The following is a 23,370-nucleotide window of genomic DNA, read 5'->3' as shown; positions in this document are numbered from 1 at the left end:
ATGGAGGGCATCACTACCAATAAGGCCTTCTGCCTGGTTCCCTGTAACTTCATTTCTCGCTGTGAGGGAATCAGCAGAAGACCCTCGGCGCTGGACCTCCATGTCTGGGCTAAACGATAGAGGTGGAGATGCTCCTTCAGGTTTACTGGGCCGAGGCCGTTTAGGGCTTCAAAGGTCAGCACCAACACTTTGAATTGTTCTTGGAAATGTACTGGGAGCCTGGGAAGATCCTTTAAGATCGGTGTTGTATGGTCCTAAAAAACCCCACCTTTGGGGTCCTCTGTCTTTTGACCCTGCTGTGAACTAATTCATTGTTTCTCCATTGGGTTCTGCAGAAGTTGCCATTTCAATCTTTGAAAAGATGCAAGCGCAAGAGATCCTCAGGAACCTGCGGCTTCCAGAGTTTGAAGACTTCAGTCAGTTTTTCCGAAGTTTGCCGGCTGCTACCTTGGTTGGCATTGGTGCCTTTGCAGCTGTTGTTGCTTACTGGTTGGCCAGCCGGCCAAAAGCAGTGAAACCACCATGTGACCTCCTGATGCAATCAGAAGAAGTTGAGGTGAGTCTTTATGCTCTTTACAAAAAACAAGAGTTGGACTTTATGAAAAGTTGTTGCTGTGTTTTTGCTGCGCTTTTTTCATTAGTAGGCAGCATGGCTCTTACATCATTGATTTTTTTACAATATTCATAGGCAGCAATCATAAACATTGTGACAGTACAATTGATTTTAACAGAATGGCTTGTCCAAAGTGGTTTTTGAGTTTTCCTCTGGATACTAATATATCAGAACAAACTTAGTATGGCCTGCTTGTCTGCAGATTACTGCCACGTGCGCCTCTCAACCACATATTTGTTTTTGCAGCAAAAATACCTTAATCCAAATAAAAAAAAATTTTTTTTTCTTTTTCCTTCCAGTAGCACCTTAAAGACCAACTAAGTTAGTTCTTGGTATGAGCTTTCGTGTGCATGCACACTTCTTCAGATACTTCTTCAGATACTGAATATTTCATTAGCTTGGTATTATTTTTAAACGTATGTTTGTTTGTGACGAACAAGCACTTTCAAGAAAGCACTTGCTGGACTGAATTCCAGTTCTGTGGAGCAAAGTGTTTTTTTGTGCTGACCTTCACCGAAAATGATAAAACATGGGATATCTAGCTGCCTAAATATTAATGAAATATTTACATGTTTGTTTTCTGAAAAATTAATGATGCAATACAGTCCCCTTGCCATTGTTCTTGTTTGTAACATGCTTTTAATCCTTGGAGACATATTTGTAAAAGCCTAGACAAAGCAAGGTAATTATACTATTGAGATTCATGTTATGGTACTCAAAAACCCCTCATTATTATTTTATTTTTAAAGTCCATACAAAAACTTACCTATAGTAATTGTGCACTCTAATCCTTTATGCTTTTGGGGTTACTTAGTGTTATCCAAATATATAATTTTGAGACAGCTGAAAACAAACTACTTGGGCACAGTGGGTGTTGAAGTGGTTTTATCACATGGGCTTATGAGGGATTGCTGAGGCAAATGGACTGCTCAACCAGTGATACATGAAGCTTTTTCCCCTACTCTGAGAAATCACCAAGCAACCATGCAGTAAGCCAATTGGAGAAAGGAATTCAGAATGAAAATACTGAAGGGGCAGAAGTCAACACAGAGGAATAATTAAGAATACATTGTCTCTGAGCTGTAATGATGAGATCTAGTTTTTTTCAAGTCCACTAATCACAAGGATCAGCCATACCTAAACCTGGTATTTTCTTCAACCGATCTGGAGAAGGACGACCATCTAATAATAATAATATCCAGGCTGATCAGTGGATTTATTCATTTTATTTGAAAAAGGAAAGTTCAGGAAAATTTTGATTGAAACTTTAGGCTACTCATTGATGTATAAAATAAGGAGACAATTAAAATGTTCCCACTACATTAGAAATGAGATAGTAGGCCACAAAATTCACATCATGCCAGTGTTCAATTACATAAAGAGACGCTGTCAAAGGTGAGTAGGGGAAAATCAACTGTTTTGAAGGTTGAGGCACACAGCTGTGTATAGAACAGTATCCCCCCCGCTCCAATTGACTTCTTTGTGAGTAACATGAATGATGCAGCAAGACTCATGAAATATACATTTAATTCCATGCAAGTGTCCACAGGGAGCATTTCTGCAGCCAGCGGTAAGAGTGTTTTGAAAGCACATTGTACAAAACAAGAATTCAGAAAAATCAATACAGCAAAATTGCAGGTTTGGAATGTTCTGTAATGTTATGCATAAACGAAGCATAAATAGAAACTTTTAGCAAGCAATTATGTTTTCACTGCACCGTAACATGTAGCTTTGAAGGTAACGTAGATTGATATATCCATCCACATGCTCTCCTACAGCTGAGGCTCCTGAAAGCGCATGCTTGTATGCTATTTGGCCTTTGAGCGATCATGCTGACACTATTTATTCTGTAGCACAATCCAAGCATCCGCATGTGTAAGCAGTTGCACAATCTGGGTTTTAAATCAAGCAGGTGGCCTGCGTGAGAAGAGGAAGCTCTGTGCTACAGACTTTTGCAACTCTTGGAAGAGTTGTTCGTAGAACAGAGATGACATGCTAGAGAGGAGGGGCTTAGCAGTGCCCTCCCCACTCCGCACTGTGTGATTGCTTACACATGAGCACAGCTAAACGCCCAAATAGTGCTACTGTAAATTGACAAAAGGGACGTAGCCAGGCATGTCAACTCTCACATTCTTTAGGATCTTGACAGTCTTGCCGGAAAGACGTGAAAAGGGCGGTGGTGGAGAAACCAGGGACAAGAAGGGATCAATGTGAGCAAATGAAGCTATGTGTAGGTGTAGGCTGCATGTCTGTTTGTATTGGGGATTAAGGAGTGTTTAGCATAGCTTTCTTTAAACTGTCTCAGAGTCTGTACTGGCTTTAAGAACTTTGTCTGAGTAACTGGAGTGTGACTCTAAGGGCCAAACTCCTGATCTCCCATTGTCTGTGTTGTTTCACTGTAGGGCTGGGATGGTGCACGGAGATCTGTAATAGGTGACAGCTCCCAACTGCTAACCCACTACTATGATGATGCAAGGACCATGTATGAGGTTTTTAGAAGGGGTTTTAATATATCTGGTAAGTATTTGGAAGTGTTAATGTGGACTTGTAGATCATAATGTTCATCTTCTCGCCTAAACTTCCTACTAGACCCACAGGGGGCTGTTGGCTCAGTTTCTTTAAGAGGCCAGTTGTGAACTGAACTTTGATGTTGACCAAGATTGGAAACTGCAATGGGCTGGAAGCAGTTTGGGATCTAGAAAACGAGGTGGTGGTCCAAATTGTTCACTGTAATTGATATTGCAACCCTTGCACATTGGTTCAAACAGCTTCAGCATCTAGCAGTATTAACTATGTGCGTGCTTTCTGGCAGCCCCTCTTTCTGGCAGCCCCTCTTTGGGTGAACAGTAATCAGAGTATAAATTACTCTGTTCTAAAGCAAAAGAGATAATATAGCTAATTCCGGGAGGAGCTAAAATCATGCTATAACATGCTATAACAATTCTACCTTTAGGATAAATCTGATGTTATAATCACACCTCATATAGCCCTCCCTTCCATCCCTCCTGAAAAATATGCAGTATTTTGTTCTTGTTAGGTGGAGGTTTTTCTTATTTTCCCTTCTGCCAAAGCAAACTGAACCAATGGGAGGTGACATTTAGAATGGAAGTATCAATCAGATAATGATGATGCAGCCCTCTAGAGTCTAGATATATTAATAAGGCAGGGGAGGTGCTTAATGTCACAGTCACCTTCTCATTTCTAAATGAGAACACTGAATGGTCCTTGAGGGAACTTACAGAATGCAATATTCCATTAAGCAAGATAGCTTCTGTTTGCATTTGATGGTTCTCTGTATGAACTCCTGGATTGCTGACATACACCCTGACCTTGATAATAACAATGGTTTATTTTTAGGCCCGCTGTCCTGCTGAGGAGCACTCAGGCTGCCAGGAAGTGCATTATTAACCATCTTTTTGGGAAAGAATTATGGTTCTTATAGCTCATTTCATCTGTTTTTCTTTAGAAAATGGCCCCTGCTTAGGATTCAGGAAACCAAAACAGCCTTACCAGTGGTTGACCTATAAAGAGGTGAGGTTCATGTTATATTTTTCTTAATAGAACAACAACATTAGAAGAGGGTTTTTGAATTATTGCTCTTGTGGAATATGTGTTCCTTCCACACAGCAGTTTGTTGTGAACTTAGTAATGCTCACATATGGAAGGTTTCTGTAGTGTCATATGATGTTGTCCTCATTAAGATGACATCCCATACCTCCTTTCCAATTTTATCTGGTGTTATGTGTGTCTGCCAGTGCGGTTGCTCGAGAGCGAACAGGCAAGACTCCCACTGGTCTTTTCAAGGCTTTATTATCTGTACAGAACATTTACAGTGCAGAGCGTCTCAAGTCCATGTCTGCTCAGTCGCTAGCAGAATCTGGGAGTGGGCGGTCCTTAAACTTTCCCTAGCATAGCAGTCTTTTGACCCCCATCCTACGCCTCCCCTCTCTGCACGTAAACTGACTGCGCAGAGAGGGCGTGGGCAAAGGGGGATCTGCCTCCCCCCTGCTTTGCTCAGGCCCGGTGTTGCGGCTCTTTCTAGCATCTTCTGAGCCCTGCATCACTTCCCCACTGGAGGCGGGGCTTCCCTCCTCGCCAGAGGAAACAGCTGCTTTGCACGATCTTCGGAGGCTCCCTGTAACCCAACTGCCCTTCCACCTCTCGCCTCTGAGCTGATGGCAGTTCCCTGACATCTAGATTTACTATTTCTGAAGGGAGGGAGGTTAAAATCACATTATTTAATGGGAAAACAATATGGGACAGCATTTTTATGAATATGATGTTGTGTGGATGCTGCTCAAAACTTCCATGCATGAGAACCACCAAATTCACAGTAAACATATATATATATATATATATATATATATATATATATATATATATATATATAGGTTCATTTTAGATATCATAAATCCCTGTATATTTTAGAAAAACTATACCAATCAGTATTCCATTATTGCATCCATCAAAAGTTATTTACACTGTTTAATTTATCTTAATGCTGCCAGTGTTTTCAGCTGTACACAATTATTTCTCATATATTCAATAACTGTTTTCCAATCTTCTTTAAATGTATGTTCTTCTTGTTCTCTTATTCTATATGTTAAGTCTGCAAGTTGTGCATATTCTGTCAACTTAAGTTGCCATTCTTCTTTGGTTCACAGTAAACAGCTCTTTATGAGACGCGGGTGGCGCTGTGGGTTAAACCACAGAGCCTAGGGCTTGCTGATCAGAAGGTCGGCGGTTCGAATCCCTGTGACGGGGTGAGCTCCCGTTGCTCGGTCCCTGCTCCTGCCAACCTAGCAGTTCGAAAGCACAAAGTGCAAGTAGATAAATAGGTACCGCTTTGGCGGGAAGGTGAACGGCGTTTCCGTGCGCTGCTCTGGTTCACCATAAGCGGCTTAGTCATGCTAGCCGCATGACCCGGAAACTGTACGCCAGCTCCCTCGGCCAATAAAGCGAGATGAGCACCGCAACCCGAGTCGGTCACGACTGGACCTAATGGTCAGGGGTCCCTATACCTTTATGCATTTAGTTTAGGTTTGCATTGAGCTCACTGTGTTCTGCAGGGCAGGGCCCTCTTGCAGACATCATCTTATCAGGAGATCTGTTCCGCACCATGTTTGAATGGAGCCTTTAGTGTGGTGGCACGCACCCTTTATGTCTCCTTATGGCTCCCTCGGCCAAGAAAGCAAGATGAGTGCCGCAACCCCAGTCTGCGACTGGACCTAACGGTCATGGGTCCCGTTACCTTTACCTAAACTCCTCTTTGGAAGTGCCCATACACTATAAGAGCTGTTTGTGAACAGACAAACACAAAATCCCTGTTAAGAATATCATTGGATTTGCCTAATGCAATGTGCAAGATGATCCTCTGTTAATTCTCCTTAAGTGTTTTCTTTTACTTTCAGGTTGCCGAAAGAGCAGAAGCATTGGGATCAGGTTTACTCCAAAAGGGGTGCAAACCATCAGCAAGTCAGTTTATTGGGGTTTTTGCACAAAACCGGCCAGAGGTGAGCTTCAAGAAAACCAGAGCCTTATCTCCAACTTCACATTTTATTCATATTTATTGCAAACTGTAACTTATACCTTTCATAATCTCCTTCCAGTGGATCATTTCTGAGCTGGCTTGCTATACCTATTCCATGGTTGTGGTTCCCCTGTATGATACGTTAGGCCCTGGAGCCATTCGTTATATTATCAACACAGGTAAAAAGAAATGTAGATTCATTGTGAGTAAATAGCTTCATAGAAAGCTGTTTTTGCTATGTAAAACAGCAACCATTTTGGCTGTTCAAAGGGAGCATTATTTCACCAATAAGAATCGCTTCACTTCTGAATCCTCACTTTCTAGTGAAATGTTAGAAGAGGAAAACAGAAGGCCTTGCGCACACACAAAAGACTGACTGGGTGGTTACAGGTGGTTGTTTTATCACACAACTGATATATAATGGTACTCCTTGACAGGATGATATAGCCAACCAAGCTACCCTAGGGCAGTTTGGTTGACTGTGTGTTTTATTGTGTTGGTTGTCAAGCCAATATCAACATTGTGATATTTAATAGGTACTTTTAGTGTTAATCAAATAGTGCATCTTTTTAAGATCCTTTACCAAGTCCTCATTCCTTACCAAAAAAAAAAAAAAAAGCTATTAAAATTTCAGCAGGGCAACCAGACCTAACCTGTCAAATTCATACCTTTGAATGCACTTCAGAAGATACCCAAGGTGGAATTTGAACATTAAACACTAGTATCAACAGAGTCTAGTTGTGGCTTTGTAATGGTTTCCTTTTTGGAGTTCCAGGGTAACACTAGTTCATTTCAGCAGTCATCCACTGGCAATATGGTACCAGAACACCTGCACTTCCATTTTTCGTTTTGGCTTTTTTTCTGGCAATAATCATTTCCCATCAGAAAAGATCAATCTCTCTGCTCCCTTTCTTTATAAAGCAATTGAAGGTGTATACCAGTATTTCCAAAGGAAAACTGTCATAAAATGTGTGTGAGAGTATGTTATTTTGTATCCTGCTTTTTGCCCAAAGACCCCAAAGTGGCTCATGACATTTATAAAGTAGGGCACTTTCAGCCATGGGGAGAGTCAGGCCAGAAGATGAAGAACAAGTTGAAAACTAAAATTTTAAAATATTGAAATCAAGATACACAGAAGAAAGCAAGGGTGGTTGATGAGCCTGGAAAAGCAAGAGCTGTTAAATTAAGGAATTGGTGTATTTGTTTATTTGAGCTATTCCGCTGTATCGACCAGGGTGAAGTACAAAACAGGCTGATATCTGGTGCTGGTCATACTCCAAAAAAACCCATCCACTTAAGACCATTGATTTCAGCGCTCTATTCTGAATATGACTCAGTTGGACATCACCAATTAAATAAAAGCCAGCCAACCAAATAATAAAATAAGCAACATACTAAAATGCACCAATGAACAAAAAAGTCAGTTAAACACCAGAGTAGGTGAATCAACATAAAGCACTTAAAATGCATTGGCAAATGAATAAACCTTAAGCTGTGCATTGAAATGATAACAATGTTGGTGCTGCTTCTTCCTGTAAAGGGTGGGAGGGCATTTCACAGATGGGAGGCCACCACAGAAAAGGCTCCTCTGCATTCCTATATCTCTTTGTATAATGGTCAGTGACAAATTTCAATGGAGGGCGGATTATGATTTTTTAAAAAGAGAAATGTGTTGACACTGCACTGCAATTTTTTCAAACTTATTTTCTGTTTGTTTCTTTGTGTGTTTAGCTGATATTTCTATAGTAGTTTGTGATAAGCCCGAAAAAGCCAGAGTCCTCTTAGAAAATGTAGAGAAAAAACAAACTCCGGGCTTGAAATTCATTATTTTGATGGACCCTTTTGAGAAGGATCTTAAAGAAAGAGGGCAAAAGTGTGGAGTTCAAATCCAGGCTATGCAGGAAGTAGAGGTAAGGTTCTTATGCACTGTTTAACTGATCTCACGTTACACTGTTTATGCAGTTAAGCAGCAGTTCCACAGAATTATAACAGATTAAAGTTATGTGATATGCCATCATTGTGTGTGTGTGTGTGTGTGTGTGTGAAGACTTGTCAAGACTAGCACAAGTATAAAATGCACTGATGGACAATCAAAGATGGCCAAAGTAATAATAATAAGAGGTGATTGTTTTTTATGTCTAGGCTTTTCATTGTGCAAACAGCTTTTCCTCTTATTTGTCGCCATCTGATATTACAACATGACACAAGCAGATGAGAGGCACACTGCAGAAAGGCATCTGCAGAAGCTAAGCCCTGGTGACTTAAGAAAGTGGGCCAATCCACAGGCTATAGCATGGGTGGCTAACCTCTGGCCTTCCAGATGTTGTTGGGACCCCCAGCCAGCATGGCCAATGGTCAAGGATGATATTCCAGCAACATCTAAAGGGCACCAGGTTAGCCACCTTCCTGCTGCAGGGAAAGGCCTTTGGCCAATCCACATATATTAAATTGTTCTCCTTTTTATTAAATCCTTTCAGGACTGTGGTCGAGAAAGTTGGCGTGCCCCTGTAGTGAGTATAATCCCTTTTATTCCACACTGAACATTTCCTCATAAACAATGAGCACAATTTACCACAAACGTCTCCGGTGCAAGCATAACTGAAATGAATGAAAGCTGCAGAACAGCCTGTCTCTGTCCTTGTGCATGGCCCATTTGTTTTAATGAAAGCTGGTGCAGGGGTCTTTGTAGATGATTCTCATATTTAAGTACCATGTGGTTTTAAATGGAATCCAAGTTACTTGTGAAAAACACAATTGGCCACATTTCTTGCTGTGTATTAGAAGTTGTGCTCCTGGGTCTCTTTTTTTCTTTTTCTTTTTTGGAATATTTCAGCTTAATGGACAAGGCCTGAGATAAGTAAAATGGGAGTAAGATGGGGGAAGGGAAATTTGCTTTGGAGGAGGAGGTAAGATACTTGGTAAATATAGTCTAGTACAGATAAGTGCCTAGCCAAACTACATGCTAGCGGTGGCCACTGAAACAGTTATTACAAAGGCCCCTTCTTCATTGCAAAGCACCCTGGGTAAACAAATGGAGTGCTTCAACATTCAATATGATCAGAGACTACAAAGTGATCCACTGTGAGGCAGAAATTAAAAATTCTGAATTTTTCTCACATGAAGTATCAGCTGAGAAAAAATAAAGCAGTGAACTCTGAGGAAATGAATGTGCTGGGCACCTACTACTGTGCTGGTCCCGAGGGTTAACCATGCAGCGAGGTCCGGGTCCAGTCCGAGGTCGATGGTGCGGTATGGAGGCTGTCCATCGAAGCTGTAGCTGGGTCCAAGGCAGGGAGTCGGGTGGGGTCAGGAAATCTGGCAGAAGAGCAGGACAGGGTGCAGGCAGGAACAGGCTACCAACAATGTTGCTCCCACAACCTGGGGCTGGCTGGCTTTTATCTGCCCCGAGGCATAGGGCAGCCCCGGTCCACAAGTGACTCGCCTCTCCTGGCCTGGAGGCGAGCACTCCTCCTGCGGGAACTTAGTTCCCTCCGCCTTTCTGCCCTGAGCCTCTGCAGCTCAGGAGAGGCTGGAGGGTTACCGGACCCAGAGGCAACCTCAGCTTCCCCTGACAGGGCTGAGAGTGGAGCACCTGCAGGCAATGGGTCCTCCATCACGTCAGGAGCCAGAGCAGACTCAGCTGGTGCCTGCACCTGAGGTTCCAGCACAGGTGAGGACCCTTCAGGCTCAAGCCCCAGCCCCGGCTCAGCTGGTTCTGGAGGCGGGGACTCCAGTGCAGGCTGGGATTCCTCAGGTTCAGCCTCCGAGTCCGAATCCCAGGCCATCACAACTACCCAACTACCTAAGTTCAGACAGCAGCACCAGAGCTGCTAGAAGGCTGGGAATCACTTAAACTAACAGTACAAACAGGACCGGCTTGTTAATTACGTAGCCTCGCTGAGGCCCAGGCTGGCAGCAGATCCTTCGCATACCTTTGCTGCTGCTGCTCCGGCTGCAGATAGGAGTTACTGCCATCCCAGTTGCCCCTGAGGGTGAAGGTCCCTCTGCCACTGCCTGCTGCTCTCCAGACTCTATTTTTCCCTCCCTTGACACCTTCAATGTGCTGGGGCTTCCCTGCACCACTTCCAGTCGCCTCAGGTGACAGAGGAGGAGGGAGCCGAGGGCACCAATTTATGATTTCCTCAAGTGGCTAAATATCATGGGCCAGCCCTGAGTACAATCTCTTACTCAGAGGTAAGTCCCATTGCATCCAGTGGGACTTAGTCCCAGCTAAGTGTGCATATGATTGCCGCCCAGCACTCCTGCATGACAAGTTATTCAAAGAAAGTAATCTGCTTCGAACAAAATACTTTGGCCAGAGGGACAAAGAACTCACACAGTGGGAAAGCATAATAATTTGTCTCAAACCTGCACTGTAAGGTTAAAAATGGATAAGCAATGTACAAGGAGCTCCCTGCTCTCCTTGGGACGGAAGGCTGGGGTGTAAATCATATAAATAAGTAAAATAAATGAACTAAGACATTTCTTTTTCTTCCGTGACTTTTCTAGCCTCCTCGACCAGAAGATCTATCAATAGTCTGTTTTACTAGTGGCACTACAGGTAAACTTTACCAGTTTTGCAACAGTTTTCCTTGGGCCTTAATAATGGTGACATTGTACAGAAAAGCATTTTGATTCCATTAAAATAATATGTAAATAGATATCAGATGTATGTAAATTTAAGTTATGTATATATATTTAAACATATTTTCATATATACCAGAAAGGATATGAAAATATACTACTATACAAATTGTAGAACACTGGCAGATGATAAACAGACAGACTGCTGCTTTGTCAGTTACTTAAATTTATGCATTGCATTTTGAAAAATAATAGAAATGTGTATGCAGAATTCTCTGAGAATATCACTAGTTTTAGTTTAACATTGCTTATAAGTTTGCTATTAAGAAATAAATAAAAGTCAGCCTAGCCGAACCATTACAGCTAATGAGCCAAAGTTTCTTATCACTTGAAATGTTCACTGGTGTAAAAAATAATAATAATAACAGCTCCTGTTTGCGGATTCTGATTATTTTAACCATGCAGCCAATCCCTCCACATCTTCTAGCAGGGCAGTATGAGAACTACAAACAGATCACTGCCAATATCCATGGGCTTTATCCTGAGTAACTTAGTCAGAATCCAATGTTACCCAGCAGCAAAGTAAAAAAAGCAATAGAAAACTAAAGATAACAGAAACAATGAAATGCTGCTGCCCTGAAAAAAAAATCTGCTTGTATCCTTCTCCTTAAGCCTTTCCAACCAGAGGAAGCAGGCATATTGTCCATCACCAAAACCTTACTAGCCCCTCTTAGGAATTGACTTTGATAGAAAACAAAGAGGGCAAAGAACATTGTAAGATGATTGTGACAGTTCTTTCAAAACTGTGCTAAATGTCCCTTCTGAAAACCTGCCATAACCAAATGGTTGCATCCAAGTGATCCAGGAAACTATCTACTAATTTTTATGACATTAATTTTGACAGGGTCGGAATAACTTGATTCCAGTAAGATGACAAATGATAAAGTGATACTGTATTCTATAGTGTCAAGACATACTTAAGAGTTGAGGTTGGACAAGGCCACCCCCAAAGAAAAAAAGTTATGAATTGCCATGACTGAAGAAGCTGAGTTTTTATTGTTTGAGGCAAGGCATAAAATATAACACAGATAATCTTTACCTTTCCCCTACTTTCCCCTTTCTCAGAAATTCACTTTTAATATTAATCTGTGAGCCTAACAATTTTAATTTTTTTTAAGCACCTTGATTGAGTCTTTTTAGCTACTGCCAAAGATGCTGAAACAGTCACTAGTGGCAAGGAAGTTCAATTATTTTATTAGTTATTAACTGTAGGACAAAATCTCTTTTAACAAGAACTCTGTGTTTTGCATATTAAGTTTTTGGAATTTAAAATGCTCCTAGTGTGTGTTAGGCTAAGGGTGTGTAGACTCTGGCGCCATTTCCTGACCCAATTGAATGGCCACTGAGCAATGGAATTTTTCCCTAGGCATTTGGATTGTGTGCTGGTTTTGATCTGAATCTGATGGAAGGGCTCCAGGTGTCTGGGTGCTGCTGTTTGCATTACACATTTACATTTAACAATGTCAGTGTGATGTTTTCCGCAGCATGCTTTTGCTCTTGTATGAGTTGTGCAATACACTGGTCTAGTTCAGACATAATGCTACACCATAGCAATTGAGCACAGCTTTCCAGATTGTCCAAACACAGACATTCTGTGGTTAATCTTAAACGTAGTTAGCAAAAGTAAGCCAGCTTCAGGGCATAGTTTAGCTTCCTGGTCTGAGGGCAAATCATGCAACCACCTTGCTGAAGCTAAGCAAGTCCAGCTCTGGTCAGTGCCTGGCTGGGTGATCACTTCAGAACCACATGTACGCTGGCTTGGGTTCCATGATGAAAGAAAGGTAGGCTGTAAATGTAGAAAAATAAACAAACATAATGAATAGTTTATGAAGCTGGTTTGTTTTTACCGGTCATGGTTAAGACAAAGCACAGTTTTAGGGTTCAGTATTAAATGCTATTCAGTATTAAAAGCAGTATGTGGACCGAGAACTCCCAGAAGTGCAAGCTGGATTTAGAAGAGGCAGAGGAACCAGAGACCAAATTGCAAACATGTGCTGGATTATGGAGAAAGCTAGAGAGTTCCAGAAAGACATCTACTTCTGCTTCATTGACTATGCAAAAGCCTTTGACTGTGTCGACCACAGCAAACTATGGCAAGTTCTTAAAGAAATGGGAGTACCTGATCACCTCATCTGTCCCCTGAGAAATCTCTATGTGGGACAAGAAGCTACAGTTAGAACTGGATATGGAACAACTGATGGGTTCAAAATTGGGAAAGGAGTACGACAAGGCTGTATATTGTCTCCCTGCTTATTTAACTTATATGCAGAATTCATCATGCGAAAGGCTGGGCTGGATGAATCCCTAGCCGGAATTAAGATTGCCGGAAGAAATATCAACAACCTCAGATATGCAGATGACACAACCTTGATGGCAGAAAGTGAGGAGGAATTAAAGAACCTTTTATTGAGGGTGAAAGAGGAGAGCGCAAAATATGGTCTGAAGCTCAACATCAAAAAAACGAAGACCATGGCCACTGGTCCCATCACCTCTTGCCAAATAGAAGGGGAAGAAATGGAGGCAGTGAGAGATTTTACTTTCTTGGGCTCCATGATCACTGCAGATGGTGACAGCAGCCACGAAATTAAAAGACGCCTGCTTCTTGGGAGAAAAGCAATGACAAACCTAGACAGTATCTTAAAAAGTAGAGACATCACCTTGCCAACAAAGGTCTGTATAGTTAAAGCTATGGTTTTCCCAGTAGTGATGTATGGAAGTGAAAGCTGGACCATAAAGAAGGCTGATCGCCAAAGAATTGATGCTTTTGAATTATGGTGCTGGAGGAGACTCTTGAGAGTCCCACAAAGTGCAAGAAGATCAAACCTATCCATTCTTAAGGAAATCAGCCCTGAGTGCTCACTGGAAGGACAGATCCTGAAGCTGAGACTCCAGTACTTTGGCCACCTCATGAGAAGAGAAGACTCCCTGGAAAAGACCCTGATGTTGGGAAAGATGGAGGGCACAAGGAGAAGGGGACGACAGAGGATGAGATGGTTGGACAGCGTTCTCGAAGCTACCAGCATGAGTTTGACCAAACTGCGGGAGGCAGTGGAAGACAGGAGTGCCTGGCGTGCTCTGGTGCATGGGGTCACGAAGAGTCGGACACGACTAAACGACTAAACAACAACAAATTAAATGCTAAACCACAATTAATCTAAAGTGGAAGTGGAATCTGTCGATCTAGTTGTGGCTGTGTGAGAGGAGAGAGAATGAATGAATAAACAAGCCTGTGGCAGCGGGAGGGCTAGGTTCCTTCTCCTAACAGGAAACCATTTTTGCCTTCAACATGACTTCTTTTCCTGCTTCCTGCTATGTTGAGGTGGCAACACTAGAAATTGCAGCCTAAATATGCTTGGGACCCTCCAGGACAGCAGGAGGGAGGGTGCAATGGCTGTGGGAGAAAAGGGAAATTTGTGAACATCGCTCCTGTTCATTGAAGCCTTCAGTGGATCAAAGAGCCTTCTGTAAATGAAGTACGCCATACAAAGTAGCCCTAAATGTTTTAAATATAAATAATTATCATTGCTAGTCTAAACATTAGTCGGGGACTATCTAGGGTGTGAGACACAGTCCAAATCAGAGACTCAGAACCAAACCCTGTTCTTTACCTTGGGGTACATTCTTCCCATATACACACATACACTTCTGACTTGCCCCACAGGTGTTGGGCCAAGCTACACAGTTTTAGTTAACACAGTTATTATATTAACACAATTAATGATAGATCCATTGCTGCTAATTTAGATGTCACTTATGGACAAAATTCTGGCCAAAAACATATTGCTGTCTGAAGCAAGGGGCAAGATGGTGCTGCCTCCCATATTCCTCACACAAAAACCAAATGGATTGCTTTGGAGAAATCCCGGTGGGCGTCTTAAGCAATACTGAAGTCATGGTTTGAGATATATAAAGCTATAACACACAAACCTTTGAAAGCATTTAAAAGTTGCTTGCTTTTCAAGGTAGTCCAGGAGCAAGCATGTTCATTTTAATGATACTTTAAATACTTCAAAATAAGGCCCCTTGGAGGAAAAGATTATTGTTCCCTCTTTTAACACCAGATAGAAAAGTATTCTTCAGGGAATGGAAAAGGTCCATTGCTGGTGGTCTCTGGAGGTTCGTTTTGTGGTTACATGTGGGGCTTTTTACACCTCCCTTCCATGAGTGTTCTTTCTTTAAAACTAGTGCAGTTAAAGCATCTTAAATTGTTAAAGTGCTCAACAAATCAGCTGAGAATGTGCATCCTTTTATGGCTCACTGTATACTAGATAATCCAGAGGCAGTTTCCTGAGAGAGTCCAGTGGTGCTGGTTGTCTCTGCTATATACCAACTATAATCTTCCCTTCAGTCTTTCCATGACAGACTTGTTTATGACAATAGTGTTCACAGAAGTCTAATTTCATCTGCATGATAGGCATAACGGAAGGGAATCCTGATTTAACTACAGCTGTGCTGGGATTTCAAATGTATGCACAGAGCTCAGTTTGGGTCACTGAGGTGGTTCCGTTTTATCAGTGGTGGAGAGCCTGTGGTGCTTCAGGTTTTGCTGGACTCCTCCCTTCATCCCTGACCATTGGTCCTGCTGGCTGGGGCTGATGGAAGGCGAGAGTCCAGAAACATCTGGCATGCTGCAGGTTCCTCATCTCCGTATTATGCTTTGGTCCAGAAAAAGAAATGGGAAATCCCTTTAATTCAACTTTGGAAACTCTTAAGTGTTCCTTTGATGTATTTTTCTTCTTCCATTCTCCAGGTAACCCTAAAGGTGCTATGCTGACTCATGGGAATGTGGTTGCTGATTTTTCAGGTTTTTTGAAAGTAACAGAGGTGAATATTCTATCTGATTTATTTATGTTGCAAAAAAAAAATCAGCAGAATGTGTAACATGCGGTGAATCGGTTACTTTGATGTGGAAACAGCTACCGGATGTGAAACTGTCTTTTTGAGAGGTCCTCCTTGCCTTGGTGCATCTGGTGATACTCTTTCAAACAGAGCTGGGTTGAGTGTTTTTTTGCAGGATGCTGAAATCTCCAGATCCATCAAAATAATTCAAGTATCAGTTAAGATACTAGCCTACAACGGTCAGTGAGTCTTTTTCCTCCTAGAAAAGGTTTCAGAATTTTGTTCAAGTCTTTATCCTCTTTTGTATAAGGATAACATCCCAACTTGAGGATAAAGTTAGAAATATTTTGGAAAGAGGGAAGCAAATCAGGGCTGAGCAGTGTGTCCTCAGCTTCAAAATGAGATAGCAGTCCGTGTTGCCTAAAATGGGTCACAGAACTTTGAACGCTTCTTCTCTTTGTGCTCTGGAAGAATTGCCAATAGGAATGTCATTTTCCATCATTCTCTTGTCTGTCTCTCTCTCTGTACTCCAGATTGGAGTATATACCATGAATGTGTTTCCTACAGTAAAGCTTCATCTACATTGCTGAAAAACCTCAGTCTCCTGCAGTGCCTTATTAGGTGCACTGATAGTCCTTCCCATTGTATTTACCAACTCTTCTAACTGGTTGACTTTTGCTTTCTTAAAGCATGGGTCCTACAATTAATGCAGGAGCAGGAAGCATGGTGGGGCTGTGCCACTCATCTGACCTCCCTCCAACTGAATCACTACTGCATACCATGATGATGAGGGACAGTGGCAAGGCAGTACAGTGCAAATGCACCAGCAGGAGCACTGTATTAGTTCTGCAGGCACGTTGGCACTGTGCTAACCTTAGTGGCATCTTGCTCTTTCCCCTCTCCATCCTGGTATGCAGCAGCGACTCAGTCAGAGGAACTTCAGCTGAGTGGCAGAGGCCTACCACGCGGTCAGCTTCTGTATTTATGTAAGTCATAATTCATAGGGGCTTACATGGATATAATCTCCTGTAAGACTGTGAGGAGTTATCACCGTAATATGAGAAGGAAATATAATTGTAAAATGTAGCCACAGGTGATTCCATCTGTGCATTGCTCTTCTTAGTTTGAATGTGAAATAATGTAATGTCTTTGGAGGTTAAATGAGAACCTAGAATCAATGATGGGTTGTAAAAATAGGATCAAATTATCCTACATCAAAGCATTGTTACATCAAAGGATTTGTCCAGCCTTAGCAAGAATGTGTTGGACTGTTCATGAAAGTTTAGTACAATCAAGGAACATGTGCCATCAGTCTCTCTGTTCCTGGATGAATGCATCCAGAAGAAAGTTACTTTATATAGTCCTGTTCTTAGAATCACTAAACAGGATTAGAAACACCACTCCACATTTTAGATGTGTGATTTATGATCACTGTCGTTTCAGTTAGTTTGCCATGATTTCCATAGCCTATATAAATAAATAGTAGCTTCAAGGTTGGTAGCTTAATTCTTTTTGCCATTCATGAGCATGTTTAGTGTTACGGGCTGGGCTTACAATTCCATAGCAGTTTAATTCCACATTAATTACCTTTCAAGTGTCCTTATGGATAATGTGGATCAAACTCACTTTCCTTTAAAAAAAAATGAACAAAAGAGAGGAAGATAAAAAGATGGCCTCTTCCAGTGAGAAAACTTTGCAATCATGGTAGCAAAAATCTGCTGGGTATTAACTAATGTTACATTATCATTTAAAGTTGATATCCAAGTACCGATTTAAGCCATAGCAGGCGTCCAGTACTTTAAGTCTGCAAGATTAGTTCATAAGGTTGCCTTCTTTTTCTCTCCCTAGTAGGATTTCTATGCCAAGCTGCCTGGTAGGAAAAATCTAATCTATTAAATTTTGGTTATCAAATTGCCTTTGTATCCCCGCAAAGTGTCACCTGCTACATTTCTATTGAAGAACATAGGAAGCTGTCTTATAAACTGAGTCCGACCATTGGTCTGTCTCAGTATCTAACACTGACTGGCAGCAGCTCTCCAGAATTTCAAACAGGAATCTTTTCCAGCCCTACCTGGAAATACCAGGGATTGGACCTGGAACTTTTTGCAAGCAAAGCACATAGGTTCTAGCCACAGTCCTTCTTACCAGGTAGCTTATTAGTGGCAAAAGAATCCTGCCAGGGAGAGGTGAGGATCCTGTCAACCTTATGATCCAATCTTCTGGTCTTGAGCTGTACTAATGCTCAAATGGGTATTTGGAAATAAAGTTTAAATCATTTGGCATACAAGGTGTGCAAAAAAGATCTGCTGTAGCCGAGTGGTGCAGGACACGCTTTGCATGCAAAAGGTCCTTGGTTCAATTCCCAGCATCTGCCCGCAGGGCTGTGGAGGACTCCTGCCTGACAGTCTGGAAATCTGCATCCAGTCAGTGCAGAGCGATAGATTGTGGCTTCCCATACTCCCAATTCAGGTGAATGTTGGCACTCGGCTTTGTTGTTTAGCAACCAGACATCTTTGCAGGAAACCTCTTAGGAGAAAAGAGCTATGCCTTACCTTGGAATATCACAGGGCAACAGAAGTGTCAAGGACAGAGGACACGAAGCCCAAGCGCATTGGTCGAAGGGCATGCTCGCCACCCAGCTCTCTGCACATGCTCTGCGCAGCGGAGAGCGCTCTCTGCATACGTCCCTGTGTTCTTCACCACTCCTGCTAACATAGTTCCATTGGTGTTGTGGCCTAACGCATTACTTCAAACACTGTTCTCTTTTTTCTCGCTTAATAATCTTTACCCCTTTTGCTCCTCTTGGTGCCATTTTTCTTTTTTATTGTTTTATGACTTTCTTGTTGTGTCTTCCTGTCAGTGTTTCTTTCCTTTCTGTCTCCCATGCCCTTCATCTGCAGAAAGTGATCTTTCCGAGACAGGACGATGTGCTCATCTCCTTCCTGCCTTTGGCTCACATGTTTGAAAGAGTGATCCAGGTAAGAAACCTGTCTAGACTGACCCGGGCCTTGCGGGGCTCCTTGTTTTTGTTTTTTTTCCAGAGTCAGTGGTCTCCTACATATGAGGATGCACACATTTCCTATTTGCCTTTAGCACACATGTTTGAGAGAATGGTACAGGTAAGGTCTTAGTGTCAGTGGAAGTCCACTAATTCCCCTTGATCAATGAGTCTGCTAATGGTCACATTTGTATGCCACACTAAACTGTAGTTTAGCATGATGCGCATAAGCTGCACAGAGCTGCAGTGTCAGGCTTACACACTCCTCCTCCTCTGCATGGCTGAGAAAAGGAGTGATTTCAACATGGTCAGTTTCCACAAGCCCAGTTCAAAGCATAGTTTCTTGAAGCTGTATTGTTTAAACTAACCATAGTTAACATTAAGAACAGCTCTAGGTTTAGGCAACATGGGAAACAGTGCTTAACCAAAAGTGAAGGCTTTTGAACTCCTCCTCATGGCTGCATGGAAGTAAGAGAGGGAAGGAGAGGGAAGAGCCTGAGGCAGGCATAGGCAAACTTGGCCCTCCAGATGTTTTGGGACTTCAACTCCCATCATCCCTAGCTAAAAGGACCAATGGTCAGGGATGATGGGAGTTGTAGTCCCAAAACACCTGGAGGGCTGAATTTGCCTATGCCTGGCCTGAGGCTTAATGCTGCCTGTGCACATCCATGGTTTAGCCATGGTTTTGGTTTTACTGAGGATTCAGTGGCTGCAATGTGGTTTGCAACTACAGCCTGTCTACTGTAAAAGTAAAAACACACTCCAGAAATGCCATGGGCTATTTGACAGGGGGAATTTTCAAGCCCCAGTTCTTTGGCACCTCCCCACCCCAGACTATGTCTCCCAACTTCAAGCTGCTGCAGAGCCTGTCTGCTGCAGCATAACGGGATTCTGACTGCTCCAAAACTAGTGCTGAAATTTCTAGTGGACTTATACATGACTGAATGAGCATTCTTTTATTCCACTGACTTAAAGCTGGGTCTGAAGAAAACTGTTCCCAACAGAGCCTGAATCACAGCATCGTGTGGTTTCCTTTTAGCAAGGAAACAAATATCAACAAATGTCTCTTTTAAAGAAACTTTTATATAAATTTGAGATTAATCTAGTTATGATGCAAAAGAATGGAAAGGCCCAGAGGTTAAATAATAACAACATACTATTTTCTGAGAGAGGCTAGAAATTGCACAACTCTTGATAAAAGATTTAGGGGTGGGGAGGAAAAAAATGCCTCCCTATCCCGTTCTGCTGAGATATTCCTTCTGTCAATGGACAGGCAGCATTGAGTACTCCCCTGCAGAAATTAACAACCGGAGAGGCAGTTTTCACAAGCACCATAATGACAGTAGCTGCTGCCAGTTCATAAATCATCTGGTTCACATATTACATTGTCTATGCTAACATATACTGGGAAAAGTATAAGACCCTTTGCATGAAGGTGTCCTGGCTCCCACCCAACACACAGAAACCCTAACGTGTGAGTAAGAAGAGATGTTTATTCAGGCAAGTAATGGTACAAGGTCAGCAGAAGAGAAAGAGTTCAGGAGTTCAGGAATCAGGGAATACTTTCAGAACTGGATGGAAGCAACAAAGATGTCCCAATAGGTTTCGTACCCCACCCACTAACCTTTTAAAGACATGTCATGCTCACTCACAAGAGTCACTCACTTTGTAGGAATGTCAGAATTGCAGCCATGTGCTCCTTCAGGGTGGGTGGGTCTGCTCCCTTCTACGAAGGTGGCAGCTGCTTCTAGGCAACAATACTGCACCCTAGGCTCCAGATTCCCTGTCTAGCAACGCCTGATCTCACCATTCAGGTCTCCTTTCAGTTTCCTCCTCCGATGTTGGGGCTTGCCAATCCAAACCCGATCCCAATCACACAGCTGAGATCTTAACATTATGACCAAATGACCCATACTATATGACCCAGATCAAGGAGCGCTATTCATAAACACCCAAATAATGCTTAAGAAAGCATTCTTTAAATGAGCAAGAAGAATAGTCACTATGTATGTGATTAAACTAAAATTTATTTTTTCCTGCCTTTCCCATCACAGTCCGTAGTGTATTGCCATGGCGGGCGAATTGGGTTCTTCCAAGGGGACATTCGCCTACTGTCTGATGATATGAAAGCACTGCGTCCCACCATATTTCCTGTTGTGCCAAGACTGCTGAACAGGATGTATGACAAGGTAAGCCTAACATATGTTTTAGGGATTAAAACAATCAGTGATGGTCTACAGTCTTGTTACCCAATGAAGTTAAGTGGACCTACTGAATACTACTTTTTTGCATCTTGAATTCTTTGGCTGCTTTGTTTTCCACGTTGCCGTAAACCAGCAGTAACAAACTTACTCAGAGTTATCACATTTGAAAAGTGAAATGAACTCCCAAGTTATACCTAGTTTTGTGCATTACTGTTTATTACATGTAGACAGCATAACTTGCACATCCACAGTATGAGTCTCCCTTCTGTCTGATGTTGTAGCTTAGCAGATAGGATACTGAACAGAAGAAACTTGTGCCTCTAGTTCCACCACCTATGCTTTTCTATGCTAGCAGGATGCCCAGAAGGTGAGCTTTGACTTGTGAAGGCATGGTCTGTTAATCAAAGCTGTTTTGCTTACTAAATTAATGTATGGGTTCACACAATGGAAAGGAGTCTTAAAGTGATTTCAAGAAAAGCAAAGCACAAAATTACATTATAAAAATATTCATACAAACGATACAGCAGCCAGTCTGCTTTATCAGAGAAGCTCCCTTTCCACCTACTTGCAAAAAGCAAGTGTTAAGGTGTCATGTGCAATGTTATTAGGGCTGTTTGTGAGTGGGGAATTAGCATCCCAGTCATACTTAAAAACCTTTCTCCTGAGCAGCCTGAAGTTTCTAAATGCAAGCCTCCTCACTACTGGGCCATGGGAAGTTTCTGACAGGGAGCCACTGTAGACTCTTTCCAGCACTCTGATTGTGCCTTGTTTGTAGGCAGGGAATGTGTACTAGGGCAAGGTGATGTCATCAATACGTTCCCAGCTGTCACCATGGACTGATTGGTGCTTTACATGCATGGGGTGCTGCTAAGCTGTGAAAGATACACAACAGCAAATTTTCCAGAGATGCTTCAAGAGTGTCTGTTAAGAATTGACCTACTTTCTTTTTTCTAATGATGTTATGACTGCACTATGCTTGATTTACCCGTCATATCCGGATACTATGAATGTGATACACGTTTATTATTGGTACCCAGTTCTTGTCTAAGTTTTCTGTATCCACCCCCCTAGATACAAAACAGACTTCTAGATACAATTTATATATGTTTTGTTTGGAAGTTGATTCAACGTTCTTTCTTTTTCTTTAATGAAATCTGATATGGAAGGCAAGCATGTGTACATCATATTGCAAGATTTGCCAGTAAAAAATTTCGGGGTTGTGGTGGTGGGGCTGACTTCTGGTGAAATCTCGTCTATCTGGATAGACAATAGAGAAGGGTGTGTATGTGTAGAAACCAGCCAATGATAACATTTATGTTTATTGCTCTGCCCACTTCCACCTGTGGCCCCACCCAATCCTGGAATGTGGCCCTCAGCAAGGACTGTGTCCCGTGGGCTGCCGAAGCCTGTACATTTCTTTGCTTTTTCACATCTTTGCTGTGTTACCAGCATTGTATACCTGAGAATGGATTTGCAAGCAGGAAAAGGAGCTTGTGAATCAACATACTTGAAGTTGTAACGGCAACGTGAAAGAAGTCTGACTTCCACTCCCTAACATTTTTGCATGTGGGGCTGTTTATAAAATGATTTCTGATGAATCTTAGGTTGGTTTGACATGGAGATTTGCCATAATTGCCACTTCATAAAACATTAATAAAAATAACAGCCAGCCACAATTAGCTCATTAACAGACTGGGAACTGCTCTGCAGCAGCCAGATGTTTCTATTCTGTTGTTACAATATCCCCAATAATTCTATATAGCTGTGCCAAGCTAATTACACAATGGAAGCCCTTGGGATACCTTAATCTCTATACATACTTTTCAGTGATTTTGTTTTCCCTTAGAAGAGAACAGAAAGCATAATTCAGAGTGAATTGCAGCGGAAGAGCTTTATTGTTAACTTTTAGCAGTGGTATAGTTATGATTAATTCAAACAATTAATTATACTGCTGGCATCTGTGGAGCCCTGTCTGCTTATGCCAGTGATAAATTTGGTCCCGCTTCCCTTTTAAGCTGTGCAATCTTTTCTCTCTCCCCACGCCCTGCCATTCTGCATTCTCTTAGATCTTCAGTCAAGCAGACACCCCACTGAAACGCTGGCTTCTGGAATTTGCTGCCAAGCGTAAAAAGGCAGAAGTTCAAAGTGGAATAATCAGAAATGACAGCCTGTGGGATAGACTATTCTTTAATAAAATACAGGTAAGGATCTGGAAAAAATGGGCACTTGTGCAAGGAACACTTTACGAAAATGAAATTGTACATGAAACTAGAAAAATTACTAATGGGGGGGGCAACCTTTCCCAGGGAGCCTTCTTGCCCTGTAAAGGATTGGGTTTTGGCCCCAGCAGCAATTTTTCTGGGTGAGGCCTTTGAATGGCATTGTTATTCAAATGAATGGAGACAAACCTTGGCCTGAGTGGGTCCCAGTCACTGAATGGGTGTTTGCACCCTAGCAACAGTTTTACTGTCCTTCAAAGGAGCAGTAAACCAGGAAGTCTCTTTCAGTCTGGATTTTAATCAAAACTGGAGAATCTGGATGC

General features: G+C 42.1%; 1 protein-coding gene across 21 annotated transcripts in view; it reads left to right on the top strand.

Moving 5' to 3' along the window:
- The window catches only part of ACSL6 (acyl-CoA synthetase long chain family member 6), a 78,517-nt gene that overhangs the window by 40,496 nt on the left and 14,651 nt on the right, over nt 1-23,370 (top strand). For 10 of the 21 annotated variants that reach the window (XM_083600116.1, XM_083600101.1, XM_083600105.1 and 7 more), the window contains 12 exons: nt 336-556; nt 3,016-3,130; nt 4,080-4,144; nt 6,025-6,126; nt 6,223-6,322; nt 7,875-8,053; nt 8,621-8,653; nt 10,653-10,704; nt 15,538-15,611; nt 18,527-18,604; nt 20,679-20,813; nt 22,895-23,029. In XM_083600116.1, the coding sequence (XP_083456242.1) occupies nt 336-556; nt 3,016-3,130; nt 4,080-4,144; nt 6,025-6,126; nt 6,223-6,322; nt 7,875-8,053; nt 8,621-8,653; nt 10,653-10,704; nt 15,538-15,611; nt 18,527-18,604; nt 20,679-20,813; nt 22,895-23,029 (1,289 nt within the window). Of the gene's footprint in view, nt 1-335; nt 557-3,015; nt 3,131-4,079; nt 4,145-6,024; nt 6,127-6,222; nt 6,323-7,874; nt 8,054-8,620; nt 8,654-10,652; nt 10,705-15,537; nt 15,612-18,526; nt 18,746-20,678; nt 20,814-22,894; nt 23,030-23,370 lie in introns of all 21 variants that reach the window. The other 11 variants (XM_083600099.1, XM_083600113.1, XM_083600110.1 and 8 more) reach the window with 2 other exon arrangements.

Source organism: Podarcis filfolensis, assembly GCF_964270895.1.
Source record: "Podarcis filfolensis genome assembly, chromosome: 2".
Taxonomy (NCBI): Eukaryota; Metazoa; Chordata; class Lepidosauria; order Squamata; family Lacertidae; genus Podarcis; species Podarcis filfolensis.
The sequence above is the reverse complement of the archived record's forward strand: the minus strand, read 5'-3'. Positions and strand labels throughout refer to the sequence as shown.